Source organism: Pseudonaja textilis, chromosome 1, assembly GCF_049901715.1.
Source record: "Pseudonaja textilis isolate UNSWEBS1 chromosome 1, rPseTex1.2, whole genome shotgun sequence".
In the NCBI taxonomy this organism is placed as follows: Eukaryota; Metazoa; Chordata; class Lepidosauria; order Squamata; family Elapidae; genus Pseudonaja; species Pseudonaja textilis.
This window is the reverse complement of record NC_141990.1, coordinates 243,914,746-243,937,742: the sequence shown is the minus strand read 5'-3', so window position 1 is coordinate 243,937,742 and position 22,997 is coordinate 243,914,746. Positions and strand designations below refer to the sequence as shown.

General features: G+C 35.9%; 1 protein-coding gene across 4 annotated transcripts in view; it reads right to left on the bottom strand.

Moving 5' to 3' along the window:
• The window catches only part of FAR1 (fatty acyl-CoA reductase 1), a 47,390-nt gene that overhangs the window by 8,231 nt on the left and 16,162 nt on the right, over window positions 1-22,997 (bottom strand). The window contains exons 3-9 of one of the 4 annotated variants that reach the window (XM_087921162.1): window positions 19,096-19,271; window positions 14,740-14,919; window positions 11,961-12,138; window positions 10,097-10,141; window positions 9,878-10,005; window positions 7,584-7,651; window positions 5,534-5,705 (exon numbers count right to left, since the gene is read on the bottom strand). In XM_087921162.1, coding sequence (XP_087777288.1) covers window positions 5,534-5,705; window positions 7,584-7,651; window positions 9,878-10,005; window positions 10,097-10,141; window positions 11,961-12,138; window positions 14,740-14,919; window positions 19,096-19,271 — 947 coding nt within the window. Of the gene's footprint in view, window positions 1-5,094; window positions 5,267-5,533; window positions 5,706-7,583; window positions 7,652-9,877; window positions 10,006-10,096; window positions 10,142-11,960; window positions 12,139-14,739; window positions 14,920-19,095; window positions 19,272-22,997 lie in introns of all 4 variants that reach the window. The other 3 variants (XM_087921163.1, XM_087921164.1, XM_087921165.1) reach the window with 3 other exon arrangements.

Here is a 22,997-nt window from a genome sequence, read left to right as displayed (position 1 = left end):
GAACAACAACCTTCTGTAAAATAATTCAGAACAGTGAAACTCCCAATGGATCTTAACAGCTTCTGGGTTATATTAAGAGAAATTATACATATCATCCATGTTATAAAATAGCTGTCCCCAACCTTTGTGGCACCAGGGACAGGTTTCATTAGGAAAATTGCCTTCCGTGGTCTGGGGATGGGAGAATGATTTCATGTGCAGCCTAGATCCCATGCATGCACAGATGAAGCTCCGCTTGGTTGCCTGCTGCTTACGTGGCTTGGTTCCTAACAGGCCACAGTCTGGTACCAGTCCGCGGCCCGGGGTTGGTGACCCCTGTTATAAAGTATTCTTTCAAACATTTATAAGCATAACATCTAACTCAATCAAACTTGTTATAAACAAGCATCCTTAATGATATAAAATTCATGAGACAAATATAACTAAGTTTTTGAAAAGGACACTAAGAGGTATCCTAGATTGTTTCTCAAAATAAATGTTGCCAGGGTCTCAGGTTGAACTCCTCATATATACATATGCATATGTATGTACATATACAGACATACATTACTTTTATATTTTCTTTCCTGGAAAGCATTTCACTTTTCCAGTCTGATCAAGACCTCTCTTTCAATACTGTCACAATTTATTTTTAGAGATTAGTTTGGTTTCATTTTATTGTCTGCTGGATAGTTGTGGTTTTAGTTTATGATATTCTAATCTAGCTTCTTCTATTTAATCAGTACAGCACTTTTCTAAATATTATCACTGCACTCTAAATATTACCAATCCTTTAAGGACCAGGTTAGGGACAGTCTGTCATGGAGAAAATGTATGTAATTGCTAAAAATTGATATCCATTTGATGAAACATAATCAATCCTTACAAATTATATAAATAAGCATATTTTTATTATGTTATTATCTTACTTGTAAACTGTCTCAGGTGATACCTATTTAGTTATATCTTTTATACAAAAGCTAGTGGCTCTATGAATGAAACATTTATTCACTTGTGCTTTATGGCAATAAATGATTACATTAGGTATATTAAGCTGTAATTGCCAAGCAAATAAGGGACTAACATATTCTAACAGCATTAGAATACCATTAGAACATTTTGCAGGTATCATCGTATATACTTAAGTATAATAATTTTCATGAGCTAAAAACACTCTCAAACAGTCTTTCTTCAAGGAATGCTCCTCACAGCGCTTTTCTGCTTAAGAACCACTGTATATCTGCATGAATAGTCCACATGTTGCAGATTTTATGGAATTATTAGTGTCTGAGTTGTGATATGTTATTTTTGTCAGACAAATGAATTACATAATACAACAGAAAACATCCAACTCTGTCAAACCGAATCACAGTCTTACAAAAACTGAGAGATACCACAGAATATATTCAACCTATTACATTTAAAAATGGAAAATATTTATTAAAGAAACAAAATCAGAAAAAAATCCAGCTTGACTGAACTCCCCCATATTGCTATTCTCAAAAAGAATTCCAGAATTCTTCAGTGTTCTTTTACAAAACTAAAGACAGGTCACAAATGACCTTTCATGTAGTATTTAACATTCATAACATTTAATATCTTAGTTCCATTCCATTAAAATTATAATAGGCAGAATCATATTTTGATATCTCAGCTGATACAGGTTGCTGCACTCAGGCTATAGATTGCAACTAATTATAATAGCATGTTACTCCTGAAGCCACTGACATTAACTTACAAACCCTGCTGTATATTATTTGGAATCAACTTATTTGGAACAAAATGCTTTCCCTTTTTAAGATGCTAGGATTTAAAATAATTTGAGAATTACTTTTATTTTGATCCTCAGAGTTGTTGGGAGAATAACAGAAAAAGTTCTCTGTGGATGCTTCCAACTTTTGGAACTCCTTGCCAAAGTAAGACTTGAACCCTCTGTTGTCCTTCATATACTACATTAATGTTTTTTTCCTATAAAGAAAAAATCCTTTATATTTTTACTGCTGTATTCTATTTTTGTTTCCATTTTTTTATTGTGTTATACTGTTTCCTATTTTATTATTATTAATTGTTCAATACTATGTGTGGCTAAAAGACAAAAATTATGTAAGGAAAATAACCTTTTCCTAAGTTATTTGATATCTGGAGAATTTTTGCTAAAGGGAAGCTTCTATTTAAATATTGTTTATGATCAACACAGAACAAAATGAATTTTAATGGATTGTACTTCTTGTTTACAATCCCCTCCTTCCCACTATTAGATAGCATTACAACACAAAGTTATTTTATACTGCAGACTAATTATATTTCAAGTTTAATACAGTGGCCTTTGATTTTTCTATTCTCTACATTTCTATGCTCACCTTGTTTTTTTAAAAAAAATCATGTTGAAACATGCAAAATCTTATTCTGTCTCATTTATATAATATACAACTTTGTCAACAATAACCAGCTCAAATAGCCAAACGGAGAAACCACTGCTAGGCTAAAAATAATCTAGCCCCACTTTTCATTATAGCAAACTACACTGGATTTCTTTGCCAGCAAAGAAATGAAAATGCTTGACAAAATTACACAATATGCCATGTGTGTGAAAAATTAAGCAAGCACTTAAACCAAATTTAATCAAAAGACACAAACACAGCTTTCCTAAACAGGACTGGGGGTTATTAAGGTATTGTGATCATAATTTTTTGATTTTTTGAGAGGGGTAGTGAGGCAACAACCTGTCACAGATATTGTTGAGCTAAAATTCCAAAGATCTTCATACTGACCTGGCTGTCTGGGATGCTGAAAATTATATTTAAGCAATACTGGGAGTACTACAGATTGCTTTCATCCCATTTAGCGGGCAGCTAAAAATATATTTGTAAGGTTTCCCTGGTCTTTTATTTTACTCTGATAAATGTTGATACTAATTCAGCTTCTTTCATAAATAATAGAAGCAGAAATTGTCTCTTTCTTGGATCTCTAATTATACATTAAAAGACCATCACAAAGGAAGTGTTTTTCCTGTTATGGCTTATTTGAAATATATTTTGATATTAATGTTTGAATTATGGTTGGAGCTTACGAACTAAATTGGGTGCACATATTCTACCTGAGTTATAGATTGTTATTATTAAAGATAATTAGAATGTTTTATTAAAACATTTCAGCAAGAAATTGGTTATTTCAAACTACTTTCTCGCTCCTAAAATATAAAAATACAGGTATGAGGACTAGCATTTGATCACCAATTATGCTATATGATCATAATGTCCTGGAGGGATGGTGATCTGGATTTTGATTTCATGGCACTCAGTTCCAAAATGTGCCAAATTTTCAAATAATAAACTTTTTATCTTATAGAAAACCATTACATTTCAGCTCACTACAAACTAATTCTACACAAAAAGACATTCTGAAAGACAGATACTACCTGCTTTTTACAATGAATCACTTTTACTTTGTTTGGTAGGATTTGAGTATAAACAAGACTGGAAACAAAGCATTTTATAAGTGTATGTATTCATCATTATATATCTTGAATTTTCTTGTAGCAGGCAGAATATGCAGAATTCATGGGATAATTATCAGTTCACCGTGGTATGTTTTTAACAGGTATAGCTACCAGTTAGATACAAGCATGTTTAGGAAATACAAGTTTCGCTGGTAGGAAACATTTTTTTAAAGAAATGTTTTAATCCGAAAACCATCTTTCCCACAATTAAAGTCAAGGATTAAAAATGACCTCAACTTAATATAGGCACATTCATGTATTTTTCGTGTTAATAGTATGGAAGTAGTTTTTCAGACATATTATTTTGGCATATTATTTTTCAACCTCCTGCAGTTCCTGCCATTTCCTGGTGGTCTCCTATTAAAGAAGTAATCAGGCCTAACCTCTGCTTAGATTCCAAGCCAAAACAAAGTCATCCAGGTGATGTCACCTACTAAAGCATGTTTTACAGAGTTCAAATATAGTCTATTAAAACATGAATTACATCTGAAAATTGTATTACACAATGGCTGGGGGGAGGGGAAGAGAGAGAAGAGTTTCTGGGGGGAGGGGAAGAGTGTGAAGTGCTTCTGGGAATGGAAAAGAAGTTCTCTACTCTAGAACTTTCTTCTAGGAATGTAGAGAAGACTGCCAAAATGACAACAGTGATACCAACAAAGGCTCAGTATCCTTTATGGGAAAGTTGTTCTGAAGAGTACAATTAGTAAAATTGCTATTTATGGACTTGGGAAAATATGACAGGCTCATTCAATTGCCTTTGCTTGTTGCCTATACCATGGAACAAGTGAAAACTATTGCCTAAATTGTTATGGCAAAAAAGAGCTGTGTTTACTAAAATTATTTCTATTTATTGGAACAGTATATTAATCCTGTAAGAGAAATGATGAGAGTTCCCAAAGACAGAGACATATTCATTTTCTCACAGGTACATACACACGCACACATACACATACCTACAATCTTTGACTTTGTATGTGTGCGTTTACGTGTATTTATATTTACAGATATAGATATATAGCTTCCTTCTCCTCTCCAAATACTAAACTACTGAAATAATAACGACATATCTTCTGTTCCTTCAGATTTTGGGGGGTGGAGGCTGTGCAGTTTGAGCAGCAATTCTGCAAAAGAAAGCTTGAAAAAGTTGCCATTTTAAAATGTTAAGATAGAGGAAAAAATATGCAGATTTGATGAGTAAAAGTATACGTTTTGCCCGCTTAAAAAAATTCCTAAGCCAAAAGAATTATAAGCCAAATGATGGTGATAGAAAATGTGCCCTAAATTATCTAAATTCGTTAAAGAGACCATGTGTACCATAGTTTTTAGTATCTCTTCTATCCCCTTCCCCTCCCCATTCATTTTAGCTTATAATTTTCAATAACAGTGCTAGAGTAGGATGATTTGAAGAGCGTAGTAACTGCGTGACATGGATCAATGACTCTAATAAAGCAAATGTCAGCCAGCCACTAAGCCCCCAAAATATCCAGCTCTTTTACGGTTATTGTTGGTTCTTCCATTAGTAAATCTAAGGTAAAAAAAAAAAGCTCATGCCATTGATCTAAACTGCCACCAAGCTTCCATTGCTTTTAGCAAAAAATTAGCCCTTTCTTTCTTACCACGGTTTCTGACCTGTCAACCTGAGAACAACATCGTATAAGAACGCAGGAAGTATGTGACCGACTGTAGTCCAATAATGATGAATAAAGGGGTTGGACTGGATTTTAAGATTGGGACGCCTGATTGCATGTTCTAAAGGATTCCTCTTGAATATCAAATTTAGGTAACATTCTGTAGGAAAAATAAGGGTCAAAATGTTCTGAGTAGCTCTTGTTCAAAGAATAAATCCAATCATCTCTAGACATCTTAATGGGTTAAGTATTCCATACTACACCATTTTCACTGTTGTCGGAAAACAGCAGACTTGGATTCGAACACTTCTATGGATTTAACATTCCATTCAACCATCATTATGAAAAAGGAAAAAAAAGTGTTAATTGTGTAAGCATGGGTTGTAAATAGCCAGAGGAACAACAAAGCAGAGCTAGTCACCATTACCTTGGGTTTCTTCCTGTAATCCTGAGGTAGATATCATACAGGAATGCTGGGGCCTTATGGCTTACAGCAATCCAGTAGTGATATAAAAGGTGATTGGATGTTAGATTTACATTGGGCCGTCTGAAGGCCTGTTCGAGAGGATTCCTCTTGAAAGTGGATATTACATGGTATTCTAAGAAAGAAAAGTTGTGTAACAGCTTTGATAATAACCATGTAAATGTACTGGACTTCCATGGACATCACAACAGATAGTATTATTCCCATAAATAATGTGATTTAAACCACATTATTTCCTACACATACTTCATTAACTAACAAAGTTAAAGCATTTTATTCAATTAAACTAAAATTACAAAACTTTCTCATTGGACTTGTTTGCATACCTAAGCATTACCTTTTAACTGTTTCCCCTTTTTCTCTTTTTTTACTTATTAAATCTATGAATAAATGAGAACAGTTTTTCATAGGCTTAACTTCCTATAATTTACATAATCATACAAAACCCAGGCACGTTACATTGAAGCAATATTTCAAAATTAAGATATACTAAGTAAAACATTCAAGTAAAAATTACAAACTCGCTATATAAAATAGATTCTTTCCTTAAGGATCTAAACTGATGCTTTCTCTACCTTAACCTTATTTAGTAAAATCAGCCATTTTTTCCCTAAAGAAATAAATCAGTTGAAAAAAAATACAAGCTTCCCTTTTACCACCCATAAAATATAACCAAAGAACTGTAAATGAGAGAGATTATAGGCTGATGCCTAGATTAGACAATTATTTAAATTTCAAATGACTTCTGGGAAATACAAAACCAATATACCTCATGGAGTCTGAAAAGTTTAGAAACTAAAACGGTAGGCTAAATCTCAAATAATTGATGATGGGATCAGATGGCAATGTATAAATTCCAGCATAATACAGTGGCAGCATATGAACTAATGAAACAGAAGTAAAATTTGACTTTTTTCCTCAGCTTCCTGATATGTACTGTAAGGGATATCAGCAAATACTATGCAGTCTCAAAGCATATTTCTTGTGCTTTAGTATTGTTTTGTAATAAATATGTCCAAATCAGAAATGCTATTTAGCCACACATTATAATTCAAATGCTAAGTAAAGCCACAGATATGTGAACACTGTTCCAAAAATTGGTATCAGTGCATTTCTATCAGAAAAATAAAGTTTTCTGACTTTTATACAATATGCAAATTGCCTTAGTTTTATAGACTCTTAAGGGTATTGTTACTACACCTGTGAAATTGCAATATGTACACAGGCAAATAAAGCTTATATGACCTTGTATTTCCTACTAACATGCAGCTATGTGATTCATCCACATTGATGTAATACTGATCAAATACTTAATTTTTTCACTCCTAAAGTGTTTCATTCAATCAAGTATAGTTTAAAATACAGGTAGTCCTCAACTTATCACAATTGAGCCCAGAATTTATGTTGCTAAGTGAGAAATTTGCTAAGTGAGTTTTGCCCCATTTTACAACTTTTCTTGCCACATTTGTTAAGTGAGTTACTGCAGTTGTTAAATTGGTAACCCAGTTGTTAAGGTAATCTGGCTCCCCTATTGACTTTGCTTGTCAGAAGATCACAAAATATCATCATCCAACCTTCATAAATATGAACCATTTGTCAAGCATCTGATTGTAAATCATGTGCCCATGTGAATGTTACAATGGTCATAAATGTGAAAAATGGTCATGTCACTTTTCTCAGTGCCTTTGTAACTTCAAAAGGTCACTAAATAAACTAAGTCGAAGACTACCTGTACACATAACAAATTAATGAGTATACAACTGAGTCAGTTGTGTACATTTTAAAGTTGAACTTCGAACTGGATCATCTATTGACAGAAAGCAAAAACAAAAAAAAGTCCTTCAGATGTATCCAGATAGAAAGGAAAATATAGCAGAATTAGGAGAATCACTGCTATTTTTAAAAGTAGTTCCAACTGAGTCTAACTTGATACATGGCTATCTATGTAAGTTATATAAAATGAACTAATTACTACAGAAAAAAAAAGGCCTACCAACTTCACCCCAATGAAAGGGATTAGTGCCACCGGTTGTACAGTTGTATACCATAATATTTCTTGGCCTGAAAAAAAAAGATTATATTTTTATATCATTCCTCTCAGTATAAAACAATTTAGGCACAGTCAAAAAGAGAAGCAGAACAGCAGAAAACTGGCTGAATAATTATAAAAAGTAGAGCAACAGAAATGTAAAACAGCAGCCAAACAATCAGTTAACCTTATATTTACAAAATAATCCAATGGGATTAGGATCCTCAAGGAAAGTTAGAATAGAAATTTTGATGCATGGCCATTTTTTAGAGAGGCAAAAGAAAAAATATATGACTCTGGGTTTTTAATTATAAAAAATTAGGGCTTATAAGGAGACTATGGTTCTCAACTCATGCCTGTCAGCATATTCTCAAACTTGCTGCAAATTTTGCCAGTTTTACAGGATTGACACTGATTACTTAAACCTCTTCCCTTCATTTCAATTAAAGGAACTGGCGTGCATAAGTTAAAAAAGAACTTGGCTGGGGTGTGCAAAAGAGACAGAATGGTCTACTCATATTTATTTGGCCAGAACTAAAGTAAACGAAGGCTTCTCTGAAATCAAATTGTTCTGCTTTCACCAAAACATGTAAGTTTTATTTGAAATAGTTAGGATCTAGAATGCAGTACCATCCCTAAATCTGGGACAATATATTCAGATGATAGTGTTATCTGATATTGCAGGACCATGTCTTGCTGAATTAAACAAATAAAGTCCTCTAAAGCAAGCTAACATGCAGCACACTCTGAAAAAAATGGCTTCCTAATGTACCAGCTTTTGGCACTACCTGCTGCCTTTTGGCATTTTAAGTTCTGTACATCATATTCAACATTTAATTTTTAGGTCTTTTGCTGTTTCTTTTCCAGATTGTCTCTCTTGATGATATAATTCTCTTAATGTGCCTTTTGGGATCAGAATTTCCATTGCTAAGGTGGTTGTTCAGGGAGTCCTGACCAATTCTCCTACTTTTTTTTTTTGCCACAGCTGTTAAACAAATTCCTATTACTGCTAACTAAATTATCGGATTGTTAAGCAAATCTGGCTTTCCTCATTGACTTTGCTTGCTGGAAGCTGGCTGAGAAGCTTACAAATGGCAACCACATGACCCCAGAATGCTGCAAACATCATAAATACAAGTCACCAAGCACCTAAAGTTTGATCATGGGACCGAGGGCGGGAATGCTGCAATGCTCATTAAGTACAAGGACTGACCATAAGTCACTTTTTCAGTGTCACTGTAACTTCAAACAGTCACTAAATGAATATGTCAAGAACTACCTGTATTCTATAAGAACTACCTGTACTCTAGGGCTAGAGTAATAGAGTGGGATAGCCCATATATCTCCTAAATCAGTGATGGCGAACCTTTTTGTTGTGGTGTGCCGAAAGTGCGCTTGTGCCAGCACCCACAATGCAATGCGCCCCATCCCCCCAGCGCATGCGTGTGCAACACCCCTGCCCCCATACCTGCACTGCACATGCGTGCACCTCTCAGCTGATTTTCAATGGGCTTCAGCCATTTTCGCCTTCCTGGAGGCTTGAGAGGCCAAAAAACAGGCCTTCCGGAAATACAGAAGTGCCCGTTTTCAGCCTCCGGAGGGCCATTTTTGCCTTCCCAGAGGCTCGAGATAAGCCTCTGCAGCCTCGGGAGGCTTAAAACGGGCCCATTTCGGCACTTCTGGTATTTCTGGAAGGCCCGTTTTTCGGCCTCCCATGGCTGCAGATGCTTTCCTTGAGCCTCTGGGAGCGCAAAAACAGCCTCAATTGGCCGAAAATCAGCTGGGAGGCACATGCATGTGCAGTGCAGGTAAGTTTGGCTGGGGCTCGTGTGCCCACACAAATGGCTGTGCTTGCCACCTGTGGCACACATGCCATGGATTCACCATCACGGTCCTAAATAAACAAATAAATGAAGGTTCAGAAATATCTTCAAAGAAAGAAGCAATGTCAAAAAATTCAAGCATGTCTGAACCATCACTTATATTCAGAACAAGGAAGGATCATACACTCCCTGATCTTGCATTATAGCTCAGTTTATGAACTCAGAAATCAGTCATAAATTTCTGGCTAAGGATAAGTGGGTGTGGTGGGTAATTCAGAGGCACTCGGCAGAACTGCTAGACCTTTTTTTAAGTTCAAGGAACATAACAGGTGTAAAGAACAAACAAAAATAACATCAATATTTGGGGAAATTTAAGCTTATATAATTTAATATTATATAACTATTGCTTATCCTATATAAAAAAATAATTGTCACCTGTTATACCTATTAACTCCTGAATACCAAGCAGCAGCTATTGTTGCATTGATGACTACATCTACAGGAATAAGATCGGCAACTGCATTATTCGAGGCTCGCATTGTTCTAAGAATTCCTTTTCCTGCCTTAAAATAAAAAAATAACACATTAAGAAAGCCATTTCAAATTATTTCCATTTTTAAGAGAAAAAAACCCCTTCATTTAACTGTTACTTACAGCAATAAAAAGGCCACTAGGTCCATTAAAGTTATCAATCCATCCCTGTTGAGAAATAACCATAATGAACAATGAAATATTTTGTATTAAATTGTGTTTTAATAAAACTAAGTTTTTAAAATCTAATATTCAAGTATCTAATATTATATCATTTACATTCATATCTGAAACCTTCCATATGGTTAAAGAATGTGCTTTTTTAGAAGAGAAATTTGTATATAAGAAATGACAAATGTTATGGATACTAACATGTTGTACTTGTTTTAAATATTTATTTAATTGTATGCTGCCCACAGTCACTGTGCGCTAGGCAACTATATAAATTTGCTAAATAAATAAACATATCCATTTTCAAATGGCTTAAGAAATAATGATTCTTTATAATATCTATACTATAGAGCAAATTTTGATCCAACAGATAAAAGCTCTTATTAGACATGAAAGCTGCACTGGTTGCTTTATCAATAGATACCTTTTTTCCCCTTTATTTCCAAAGACCTCATACAGTATATTTCATCTGTGATGAATGTGATGGTATGTTTGATGAATGATAATGGTAAACTGGGATTTTGGAAGATCTTATAAATGAGCCTTTACCCCGATTTGGCTTTTCTGCTAGCATGAATAAAAATTAGAAATCTTTTTTAGCATGCCATTTACATCGGGATCCTAATCTGTTCCTTCCAACCATCTCTCATGTTTTCAGTCTAAGAATTAACACGGTCTGAGGAAAAGTTGGAATCCACTGTTTGAACAATAAACAAATAGATCACTTTTTGGCTTAATATATTGTACAAACCTAGTCAATTTGTCTTATTCAATAACCTATAGTAACATAAACCATACCTTAATACAACTTGAAAACTCCTTTAGTAGAGCTATTTCTAGTTTAGTTACTTATAATGAAAGAACTAATCAGGTACAGGCAAGGTCCAAGAACTGATATATTCATAGTATAACAGAAATATAAAAATCCTGGTTTACACTTTGCAAGTCAAACGTATCCACTGCTTAAAAATATCTTTCATGAATTTAATATAGTTGTGACATTTTAGAAGTATGAATTACAGGAATAATATATCAAAGAAATTGTCAAATTTTAAATTACTTCAATTTTATCAGCAAAAATATGTCTAGAATAAAGGAGATATTCTGTTTAATTCTCATTATGATAAAATGAGCAGATGCTAAAATTTAAAGATCTGAATTAGTATTTGCTTATGCCGATACTTATCAGTGCTAATATGCAATGAATGCAGTGATCTGTAATTACTTTCACATATGTATCAAGTAAGTAGGAATTTTTTCAAGAGCCGTTTTAACAAGAGGCTCCAAAATAACAATTGCATGGTAGTAGCTTAAAATATAATGCTAGTATTTCTGAAATATCCTGTTCAACAATGTAATTAGTATTAATTATATGCTAAAAATCCTTGTTACTGAAATATAATTGAGAAGTATAGGTTCTTGTAGCTGGATATATGAATTATTTAGGAGAGAGAAGCTATAATTTAGAGGCAGGTACTTGCTTTGCATGCAGAAATACCAAAGTCTGATCCCTCAAGTACACATTAAAGAAAACCCAAGTGTGAATTTCTAAAGATTTCCAACAGTCAACAGAGATGATGTTGACCTGGAAGAATCAATGATCCAAAATTATGTAAGGCAGTTTTTTATATCTTCTTATATTCTGCAAAGACCCACACATGATTTTTCTTCACAAAAGAATTTTAAGGCAGAAAGCACAGCCATTCTATATCCAACTTGTCACATAATTCTTGCCAATATCTAAACAATAAAGATAGCTCAAGGGTCAACAATGACAAAATATTGATAAAGAAAAAATAATAAAACACTGACTTACAGGAAAAGGTTCCTTCCAGCTGGCACCCACAATTGATGGCCTCACAATGGCAATATTTAATTTTGTACCCTCCTGCTGTACAATGTATTCTGCTAAGGCTTTTGTATATGTGTAGGTATTGGGTCTATCGCCAATTAGTTTTGGCGTAATATCATTTACTAGACCATCATCCATCCACCTGAAAAATTAAATATATTAAACTTATAAAGTATCACTTTGAAGTGTCCAACAAGCATAATATATCTTATAACAAGTTTCCTATTTATTTAGTAAAATTTATATGGCTGCCCAACTCAATCTCAGTAACTCTGGGTGGTTTACAAGGATGAAACCCCAATACAAAAACCAATATCCCCCTCCCCCCAACAATCAGATGAACCACTTGATGGGCTCCATATATAGCTCTGGGATCCCCAGTCCTGTTGGCAGAACATGGTCACAGCCTTACAAAAGAGGGTCAAAATGGGAGCCAATCTTATCTCTGCAGGGATGATCTATCAGCTTCTCAGGTAAATTAGTGAATCTACCTGAAGATCTTAGGTTTTGCTGCAATAAAGGCATGCTTATTTTGTTTTAGAACTAACACATTCATCTATTTTTTTTAGAAAATGAAGATACTTCTTACAGCAACCAACTACAAGTACAGAAAATTTAGCTTTTTAGTTGTATCAATAAATGAACTGCACAAAGAAATAGACCACATATAACCTGTGCTGGACTATATGAACATGTAGTTTTTAACCTCACTAATTCATACAATTTGTTTTTCCATAATTTTTCAGGCCATTCCAGTGTTTCATTCCAGTAATTATATCAACAGCTAAAAATGCATTTGAATTTGTATATGTATAATATTTATATATGCATTTGCATTTGTATACCTAGAGCTCTTTTGAAAATCTAATAGTATCATAACTTAAAACGCATTTCAGTACTTTATTTCCACCCAGTTTTTCAAGAAAAAGTTGAGACATTATTGATAAAAACACATTTCTTACCAACTAAATTAAGCTAGTTTTTTATTTCAGAACTAAAGTATCTCAAAGGTAAAAAGCATTATTATTTTTTGCTAAAAATCTATCACTAGGTCCACTTGTAACTAAGAGTAGTTAAACACATCTCTTTATACAATCAATTCAAAAGGACATATTTTAATATAAGAGGCTTAATCGAACTGTCATTTTTGAGGCAATCATTTTTAGTTTCTTTTTACTATAATGAAAATTAGTATCAAAAAAGTAAACTGGTGGCTGCAATTAATAATAATTTCATGGAAAAAAAGCCTAATTTCTTGTACCACTGTTTACATCATTAATAGTGGACTGAATCTATATTAAGAGTACAATTCTAAAAGTTGTACTCAGAGTAAAGTCTGATGAACTTTACAACACAACCTTACTCCAAAATACAGAAAATTGCAGAAAATTAGGTGTTCTTCAAATCTACTGAAACCAACCTGAAAATGTAATCGTGTTAACTCACCTACATTTATTTCAATAAGCCACAAAATAATCACAAACAATGAAGTTATGTCTGAACTTCAGTGTTAGAGAACAGTAAAGCTAGGGGAAAGGTCATACTAAAAGATCATACTGAAAAGCTTAACTTCATTAAGACCGTCCAAATTTAAAAGCACATAGCTCATTCATTCTCACTGAAAAGTTAACACACCTCAAGAAGATTATATTTATTAACAATTATAATGCAATTTACCATCAAAAATTCTAACCAAAAACAAGAAAAACAAGCTTTGGTCCAGAATTTTACTTTAGACAAGCAGAAAAGAAAAATTTTCTCCTCCCTCTGCAATTTCCAGCAGTAGTTTTGTCTTCCATACAAACTAATATACTGGAGGAGACTTTCAGAAGGTACAGTACTCCTTGACTTATGAATGCAATTGGGTAGCCCCTCATTTAGTAATTAACAAATACATTTCCATTGCTAAGCAAGGTAGTTAAGTTTCTCCCAATTTTACAACATTTTTGCCATGGTTCTTAAGTGAATCACTATAGTTCTTAGATGAATCATGCCGTCATTAAGCAACTATGGCTTCACCCACTGATTCGGCTTATCAGAAGCTAGGAGGGAAAGCTGCAAATGATAACCACATGATCCCAGAACGCTGCAAATAAGTACCCAAGTTTTGATCACATGATTGTGGGGAAACTGCAATGTGTAAGTGTGAGGCTTTGTCATAAATCACCTTTTTTTCAGTGCCATGGTAATCTGAATAGTCATTAAACAAATGGTAGTAAGTCAAACATTACTTGCATAAAATTTGAAAGGAAAAACCTACAAAAATTATATTTTGGCTTTCCACCTGCAGAAATGATCTGCTGGAACAAAAGTGCTTTAAACCCAAATTTCAACTTCTACCCTCAAAATGACGCAATAATGCGTCAGAACAACTAGATATGAGTTTTTCCCCCATGCCATCGCTCTGCAAAACAACTAATTCCACAACACTGTCAAACTATCTAGAAAGACAGTATGATCATCATTGCTCTCATCTTCCCTAGTACCTATCTCCTTACATTCAACTATGTAATGAACAAAGTATTTAATAAGAATATTTCATTCATTCAGATCTAGGATGTCTTATTTTTGTGTTCCCTTTATTTTTTTGAGCAGTGTATTTTTTTGAGCAGTGACAGCACTAAGCAACTATATCCAGAATTAATTCAAACCAGAAATGATTTTAAATTAAATCCCAACTCTTCATCATCATCATATTATCAAAAGAAACAATAGAAGAGGAAAACTATTAAAGAATACATACTCTAAGGAATCTATTAATTTGTTAGGATCAACAGGAGGTGGATAAACAACTTCCTCAATGTGTTTTCGATTGCAGTATGCAAATGCTGTTGAAACATGGACAAACACATCTAGATTCTTCATTTTCTGAGCCAAGAAGAGAAGCTGTTGTGTTGCAATTACATTGAGCTGAACAGCATCCCTGTTGAAGTAAAAGAAAAAAAGCATAAGAGCTTTGTGCCATGAACAACAGCTGAAGAAAGAAAATGCCTAGTGCAAAAAAAGCATGTAAATAACAATTCCAAACATTTTTTTCTGAGATAAACTTAAATTTCAAATTACAAATTGTCATACTCTAATTCAGTGGTTCCCAAGCTTTTTCAGTCCACCGCCCCCCTGGTGCTACAAACTCATCCTCAGTGCTCCCCACCCAGGGGTGGGATTCAAATTTCTTGACAACTGGTTCTGTAGGCATGGCTTATTTTGTGGGCATGTGACTGGCAAGGCATGGCTTGCTGGCTGGGCATGGTTTGGTGGTCATGTGACTGGGTAGGCGTGGCCAGGTGGCCATGTGACTGGCAAACCAAATACAAGTGGTCCTCATTTAATGGCTGGTTGCTTAATAAGTGTTCTAATTTATGCCTGACCTCCCCAGAGCTACTTGACATGTTTTTGGAGTTTTGACAGCCATACACGCACGCATGCATACTTCTAACCCTGCTGGAGCAGGTGGTTGGACTAGATATCTCATTCACTTTCTCCTCCCTCCCTTTCTCTTTTTTTCTTTCTCTTTCTTTCTGTCCCTTCCTTCCATTCTCCCCTTTGTCTATCCTTTTTTTTCCTTTCTCCCTTTTTCTTTCCCTTTTCTCTTTCTTTTCTTTCTTGTCCCTTCCTTCTCTTTCTCTCTTTCCCTCTCTTTCTCTCCCTTCCTCCATATCCCATTCATTTTCTCTTCCCTCCCTTTCTTTCTCTCATTCCCTCTCTCTCTTTTCCTTTCCCTCTCTCCCTCCTTATCCCATTCACTTTCTCCTCCCTCCCTCTTTCTGTTTCTTTCTCATTCCCTCTCTTTCTCTCGTTCCCCCTCTCTCTATCCCTTCCTTAACCTACCTACCTATTTTCTGCCCAGGCAGGTTTGGCCTAATCCAGGGGTCACCAACCTTTTGGACCTCAGGGACCACCAAACTCATAAATTTAAATCCCGTGGACCACTAATTTGAATTTTGACTGATGGTGGCACAGGAAACTTTGGCCGGGCTCTCAAGAGATGAGAGTGATTCTGGCTGCTTCTCTCTGCTAACAGTAAAACTGTCTCTAAGTATCAACAGTGAGGTGTCACATAAAATGATTCATTCTGTATCGTTGAATTTCTACTGCTTATTGTCTCAGGTATTAAATACTGTCACCTTGATTAGGAGGGGGAAACATTTACTATTTTGCATTTCATGATTATCAGAAGCCACTCTCCAACCAGTATAATAAAATGGAACTCTTGCCATTATATTACAATTTCTCTTTCTCTCAACAAACTCTCTGCAATGGGCCTGTAACATAAAATACAAGAAGCTTTGCCAAAAGGCTCCAATTTTGTGACAGGGACCCACGCCACAAATACGTGAAACTCTTGATTCCTCCACCGTTCACGGGAGGAAAAAAACATGGCAACACAAGGAACCAGAAATCTCCCCTTCAAACAAAGGAGTGGCCGGCTGGATGCGGTTTTACACCCAGTGCCCCAAAGGACTCCAGAAACCAGGCTCGGATGCTCCTAATAGACAGGTAACCAGGGGGCAGGGGGCACGTTCTTGGGCGGGACTGCAAACAGGACACCCGGGACCTGGCAGGGTTTTTGAGAGGGGCGAAAGCAGCGGCAGTGGCAGAGGGTTTTCTTCCCCCTTTGTGGAAGCCCCTTCGGGCGCTGCCTCTTCCCTTGCAACGTTGCCTCCAGCGCCGATTGGAAGTTCAGCGCTTCTGAATGGAGCATTTCTCTGGCTGCCGCACTTTAGTGACAGGTGCAGGCAAAGTTAGCATCCTCGGGGCTGCGTCGCTGGAGCAATGCTGGCACTTTGGGGATGAGCCACCTCGCCCCACCCCCCATTAGTGCGGTGCAACAACGTTGTGCTCCCCTTTGCACAGGAGTTCGGGCAAGCTACCTCCAAAATCCCACCCCTGAATTGCGCCCTGCGAGGGGGCCACCAGCGCCCCCCTGCCGCCTCTTAGCGCTCCAAGGCATCCCACCGCCCCCCAAGGGGCGGTACCGCCCACTTTGGGAACCACTGCTCTAATTCAATTGCCAATTAAGCATGTACTGTATATTTTTAAGTCTTAGAAGCAGTAAAAAGTACAGGTAGTCCCCACTTAGCAACCATTTAAAATTATGAAAGTGCTGAACAAGGAGACTTATGATTGTTCCTTCAAGTTTGGTTATTGCAGATCATTCGTCATATGATTGCAATTCAAGGCTTAGCAATTAACATGCAGTTACAACGGTTGCAGAATTTTTATGGTGACCATTTGCAACTTTCATAGACAGCTACCAACAAAAAGTCAATACTTCCAGGTTGAGCCCTCCTTGCTGACAGACCATAGATCATGACTGTCTGCAGCTATGGTCCGTGCTCTTTTGTTGGAGAGCCCCGATCATTGCGATTAGGGACTGAAGCTGCCTTGGAGGGGCAGTGGAGTAAGGGGAAGCTGCCAGCCAGGTTGAGGGGAGCCGCATCTCCCCTACTGGGCTTGGTCTGTTTCCCCTCGAAGACGACTGAAACGGTGGTCAAAAATGGCCACCCCGAAGAGGAGGACTCAGCTGGACTAAGATTTGTGCAGGAGTGAGGAAAGAGGTGGATAACTTCTGAGCCGGGACAATTGGGTAAAACAACTAAACAAAAAGTACCCCGGGATTAAGGTAACACTGAACTCTTAAAAGTGAGCAGTGAAAATACAAAGGGACAGGAAAAAAAACCAAGAAAATAATTTTGACAGCTAAGAGAGGGATATAAACTGGAATGGGAAAAGATATGGGAAAAAGAGAGGGAGGAGAGGCAGTAAGAAACAGTTGCAGGAAATAAAGAAACACGGAAATAGTAAAATGATGAAAATAATTTTTTTAAAGAGATAATGGTTGATGAATTAAAAAGGGGATTCTGCAGGGTGACAAGGGGCAACAAGAATATATTTGCAATTAAAAATACTTAGAAAATAGGGTAATATAGATTATTAAAGGAGGGATAGATACTGATAACTCTTATTAGATAAATATACATTTTTATTTTTATCTTTAAAAGAAAAGTTAAGGTTTATTGAAAAAATTGTAATAAATGAAATGAATGTGAAGATGTTTAAAAATGAGGTCAATATCAGTAACCAGGAATTAAATAGTCAATTTTTCCCTTTTACCTTTTTGAAATTAGAAATAAAATTAAGGGGGGAAAATATATTGCGGAACCCAAATGAAAAGATGTAATGATTATTATTGTAACTACTTAAAAATGAAGGTTTATTGGGAATTAAGATGAGGGAATAAAGGTATATTTTAACCACTGAGGTGTCACACTCAAAGCAGTAAAAGGGGAGAAACCTAAGTTTGTTTCTTTTTCGCTTGTGTTAAAGCTTGTATCAATCTAGAATTTATAGAAAGAATGTATGATGAAAAGAAAATATGACAGATTAAAGAACTATTTAAATTAATAAGCTAATACAGACTATTAAAAGGAAGGAGAGACTGGTAACCTTTTTTATTAGGCAAACATATTGTTATTTTTTACTCTTAAAAAATATTAAAGGATTATATTTGAAATAATTGAAATGAAATGGAAGGATGTTTGGATTGAGATTAATATGAGATTTGGATTAATTTGTTTGTCTTTCTCTTTTCTGTAAATTTGCAATGGAAAAGGTAATAATAGAATTAAGTATGCACATATGACTATATAATTATTGTCTTATTTGTATGTAAAAGTGACGATCCGGAAATATGTTGTCCATTAAAAAGAGCGTTTTGTTTTTATGTGAAAAATTGAATAAAACTTGTTTAAAAAAAAGTCATTGGGGAAACCAGCAGGAAGTCGCAAGTTATGATCATGTGATGTTATATTTAAAGTGTTGATTTGTTTAACAAAGGCAGCTGGACCAGGGAAACTGCATTTATAAATCAGGTATGGTCATGTGATTTTTCACTTTCCATGCCTTAAGAATGGAACTGCTGGTCCCAACTGTGATTGGTAACTGAAGACTGCCTACAAATTAATATATTTGTTCTTATTCTGAGCCAAGACATTAAGGCTTGACAAAGTAATACATCTTTTTTCTTTAAGTGTACGAAATCAAGAGATTACATCAAAAATATTAGAAATGGCATTGGTTTTAATGAAAACATACTCACCTTAGGATTTCATTGAATCTTACAGTAGCAGCACAATGAAATACAATATTAATGTAATTTAGAATATTCTTCTTGTCTTCCTCACTAAGGGCCATTTCTACTTCTGTAAGATCACTAGCAACTGGAACAATTTTCTGTTTAAATTCTGGTTGCTCATCTCGCAATCTATCAAAAAGCTATCAAAAAGTAGGACAAAACATTAAGCAAGACAAAAATAATGATGAGCATATTACTTAGGTTTAAGCAACATATTCCACATTCCAGACAAAAGTTGTGACATGTACATTTCATGTGCATTTCAAAAGGATAAAACTATGTAACATTCATCATTCCAATCATAATTACATATAGTATCATTAATATAGTGATGTCACCTTGTTTTTAACTGCTACTCTACACAACACCAATGATGGCAAGATGCAACATCAGCATCTTGCTACAATGTCTCGAAGCTGTAAGGCTTTGGATAAGACAAATCAAGTTGAAATTGAATCAAAGCTAGTTAGAATTCCCATTTGCCTATCAAAGTTCAATGGTATCTCTTGAGAGGGTGTTATTGCCCCTGCAAGAAAAAGTCTGTAGCCTTACATTCTGGCTAGAGCCTACTTAGATGGGCAGATGAAAGCTGTGGCCAAGGATGCATTTACCTAGCTTTAACCCATAAACTAGTTATAGCATCAAATTAAATTTAATAATAACAATTTGTAACATTTATATGCCACCCAATTGCCAATAATTTTGTTGACATGGGCATATTTCACCTGCATTTTGGCCCTCCCCTTGTCATCCAGGACCTAGGAAAGAGCTACAGGCTGTTGGGGAAAACCAGCAGCACCAGGATAAGAGATGCTATATTGGTCTATATTGGAGGCCTGCTTACAACTTGGGAGATGTTGATGGCCCTGCTTTTTAGCTCCCTAGATGAGTTTGAGATCTGCACCACTGGGGCTTTTCTTAGAACTCAGGAGGCTGTGGTTTCCCTACCTTTATCTCTAGTGGTGTCATCCCTCCCATTTTAATGGGATGGGAAAATTACTCTTTCACTGAAGGGGGCCTGTCCCCAGTTGGTATTGAGTGCTTAGGAACATGTGGTTAAGGGTAGTGGGGCCAGTTAACTTATTGGGGACCATGGGTTCAGTGCATGGGGGATCAGTCGGTGTGACATTATATATCTAGTCTGGGAGAAAGAAGTGAAAGATCGGAGAGCAAAGGGAAGTATAGTAGGAACTGAGGGGCAGGCTACATTCAAATACACTGAGAGCTTTTTGAAAGTAGTTGGTCCTGGTTTCAAAACCTCATCTTGTATTTTCAGTGCCTGGGCTATCAGATGCTTGGTGGTCTTAGGCTTTAGCTGCTGCTTTTGAAGACCAGGGCAGTATGTAATAAAGCCTTTCTCATTCATGATTTTACCATGGATGAGGGCACTGGCCCGGTGTGTCTCACTGGCCCCCTTAGAACTGCCTGAATTCAGGTTTAGCATCAGCTGAGATCAAAGGGGAAGGGGGGAAGGAGGTGTGGCTTTAGTCATACATGAATGAGTCTGTGTGTTCTTAGAGTAGGGATATCAAACTCATGTTGGCACAGCGGTGTCACGTGACATATCAGGACTTCTCCCCCCCCCTTTGCTAAACCAGGCATGGGCATGGCCAGCGCGTGACACATCCGGCCCATGGGCCGGGAGTTTCACAGCCCTGTCTTAGAGGCTCTACTCTACTGTTAACCATATGTTGAGGTGTTCTGGTTGAGGCTGAACTCTAGGGAAGAATTGAGATGGTTGCTAGGGTACCACCCTCCCAGCTGCTCAGCAGCATCACCGCCTGCACTGCTAAATTCTTCTGCTGGGCTGCCAGAGGGTTGCAAAGGCCGTTGGTGCTCAGAGATTTCAATTTGCCACCTGATGACATTTAATCTGGAGCAGCTCAGGAGTTTGTGGCCTCCATGGCAACCATGGAACTGTCCCAAGTCATCAATGGTCTGACACATACCAGCATCTGGACACTGGATCTGTTTTGTCTCAGAGCAATTGCAACATGATCGGATGGTAGAGACTATTACAATCAGTCTATTGCCTTCTGGCTAGCTGGTATCAAATGGGCCCTATCTCCTTGCAAGGATGTAGTCTCATTGTGTGATTTGGGATGAGTCTGAACTACTGGTTGGAACCATGTATCCCATCTTTTGAGATACAAGAGATATACTTTCCCCACTGCAGCACTTGCCCTTTGGAATGAAGCTGCCTTGAAATGTAGGTGGCTTTCCATCCCGATTCTGGAGGATCTTGATAATCTTTTTCAGGCCTTAGCCTAGGATGGTTGGATCTTTTTGTGAATTTTGTCGTTGGATTCATCTTTCTGGTTTTTATTTGCTTTCTTATTTGTCTTTTGCTGGTTTGTTCTTAAACTGCATTGTATTTTATTTTTTCTGTTATACTGTAAGCCACTCACAGTAGTTTGAAATTGGATGGTATCTAAATTAATTAAATCAAATCAATTGTATATAATTATTTGACTTGTGTATCACCATCTCATCTAGAGGTGACTAGAAATTGAATTTTCAGTTCAATTCTCTAATATCCTATGAAGATCACTTCAAATTTTGTTGAATATAGAAAAATGAAATTTTGTACCAGTCAAATTTCACAAAATGTTTCTCCATCTTTTCACCCAAATCATTCATAACTCCCATTTTATGACCCTGTAATCCTTTAATTGGGGATAGATTCAAATAATTAATAACAAGTTTGAAAATTACTAGCTCCAGACTCCTGTGATACTGAATTCATTTTCACTGATAAGCATTATTTTAATATTATTTCAAGTCACCTAAGGCATTAGGCATATTAACTGGCCCAAATTTAACTATACTTTTAAACAGAATATTGTACCTTACTTTGTTAAATCCTTTACTAAAGTAAAGTACATTATATTACATTTATATATTTTACTAATGAGCTAAGATTAATTTGATAATACCTCTTTTTAACAAAATCATGCCGACTTCTGTAACAGCTCTATTATTTTCAAGATGCTTACAAACTTTTATGATCTGTTCCAGAATCTTCCCAGGTTATGTCAGATTGATCTGAATTCCCTGGATCTTTCTTGTCTAGAGAATAGACAAGCTTATTCTCTGTTATTTGCTACTTCATAAGACTTCTCAAATGAAGAGAGATTGAAACCAGACCATCAACAAATTTCTTCACTATCATACAAGGTTACCGAAAGTCTGATCTCATGTAAAGTCAGCAGGAATCCACATTATTATATCCTCAAGTTCAAATCACGCTGCTTCTATCAGTATTTCACATTTAACAGAATAACAGAATTGGAAAGGACTTGGAGGTCTTCTAGTCCAACCTCCTGAACAAGCAAGAAATCCTATGCTATTTCAGACAAGCAGTTGTCTAATCTCTTCTAGCCTGTAACACATATCCTGAGTAAGTCAAAATAGGAGAAGAGAAGGTCTATTTTTTCATTTGTCATGCTATTCTTTTGCTATAACTACTAAATACCACTTATATTGTTTCTCCATTTATTTGAAGATATTTTTATTGTTTTTCACATTCAAGCTCAACTCATTCTGAAGTATTAACTTCCTGACATTTTTCAGGGCACCTATATGCATTCTTCTTTGATCACCTGCTTTTGTCTTTCCATCTTTGACAAGTCCTTTTGTTTTCAGATCCTTATTTATTCAATGTTCCTCCTCCACTAGAAGATGTTTGTAGTCTGACACCAGTAGGTTAAAAAGAAATATCTGACATTCAAGAATGATAAACGTTTTTGGCAAGAATGCAAAATAGCCTACAAATAAACTCAAACTTCTGTAGGTTTATGTTAATGATAAAAATGATTCTATATAGTCATGTAGTAAAACATTACTTCAACATATGTATTCTCTGT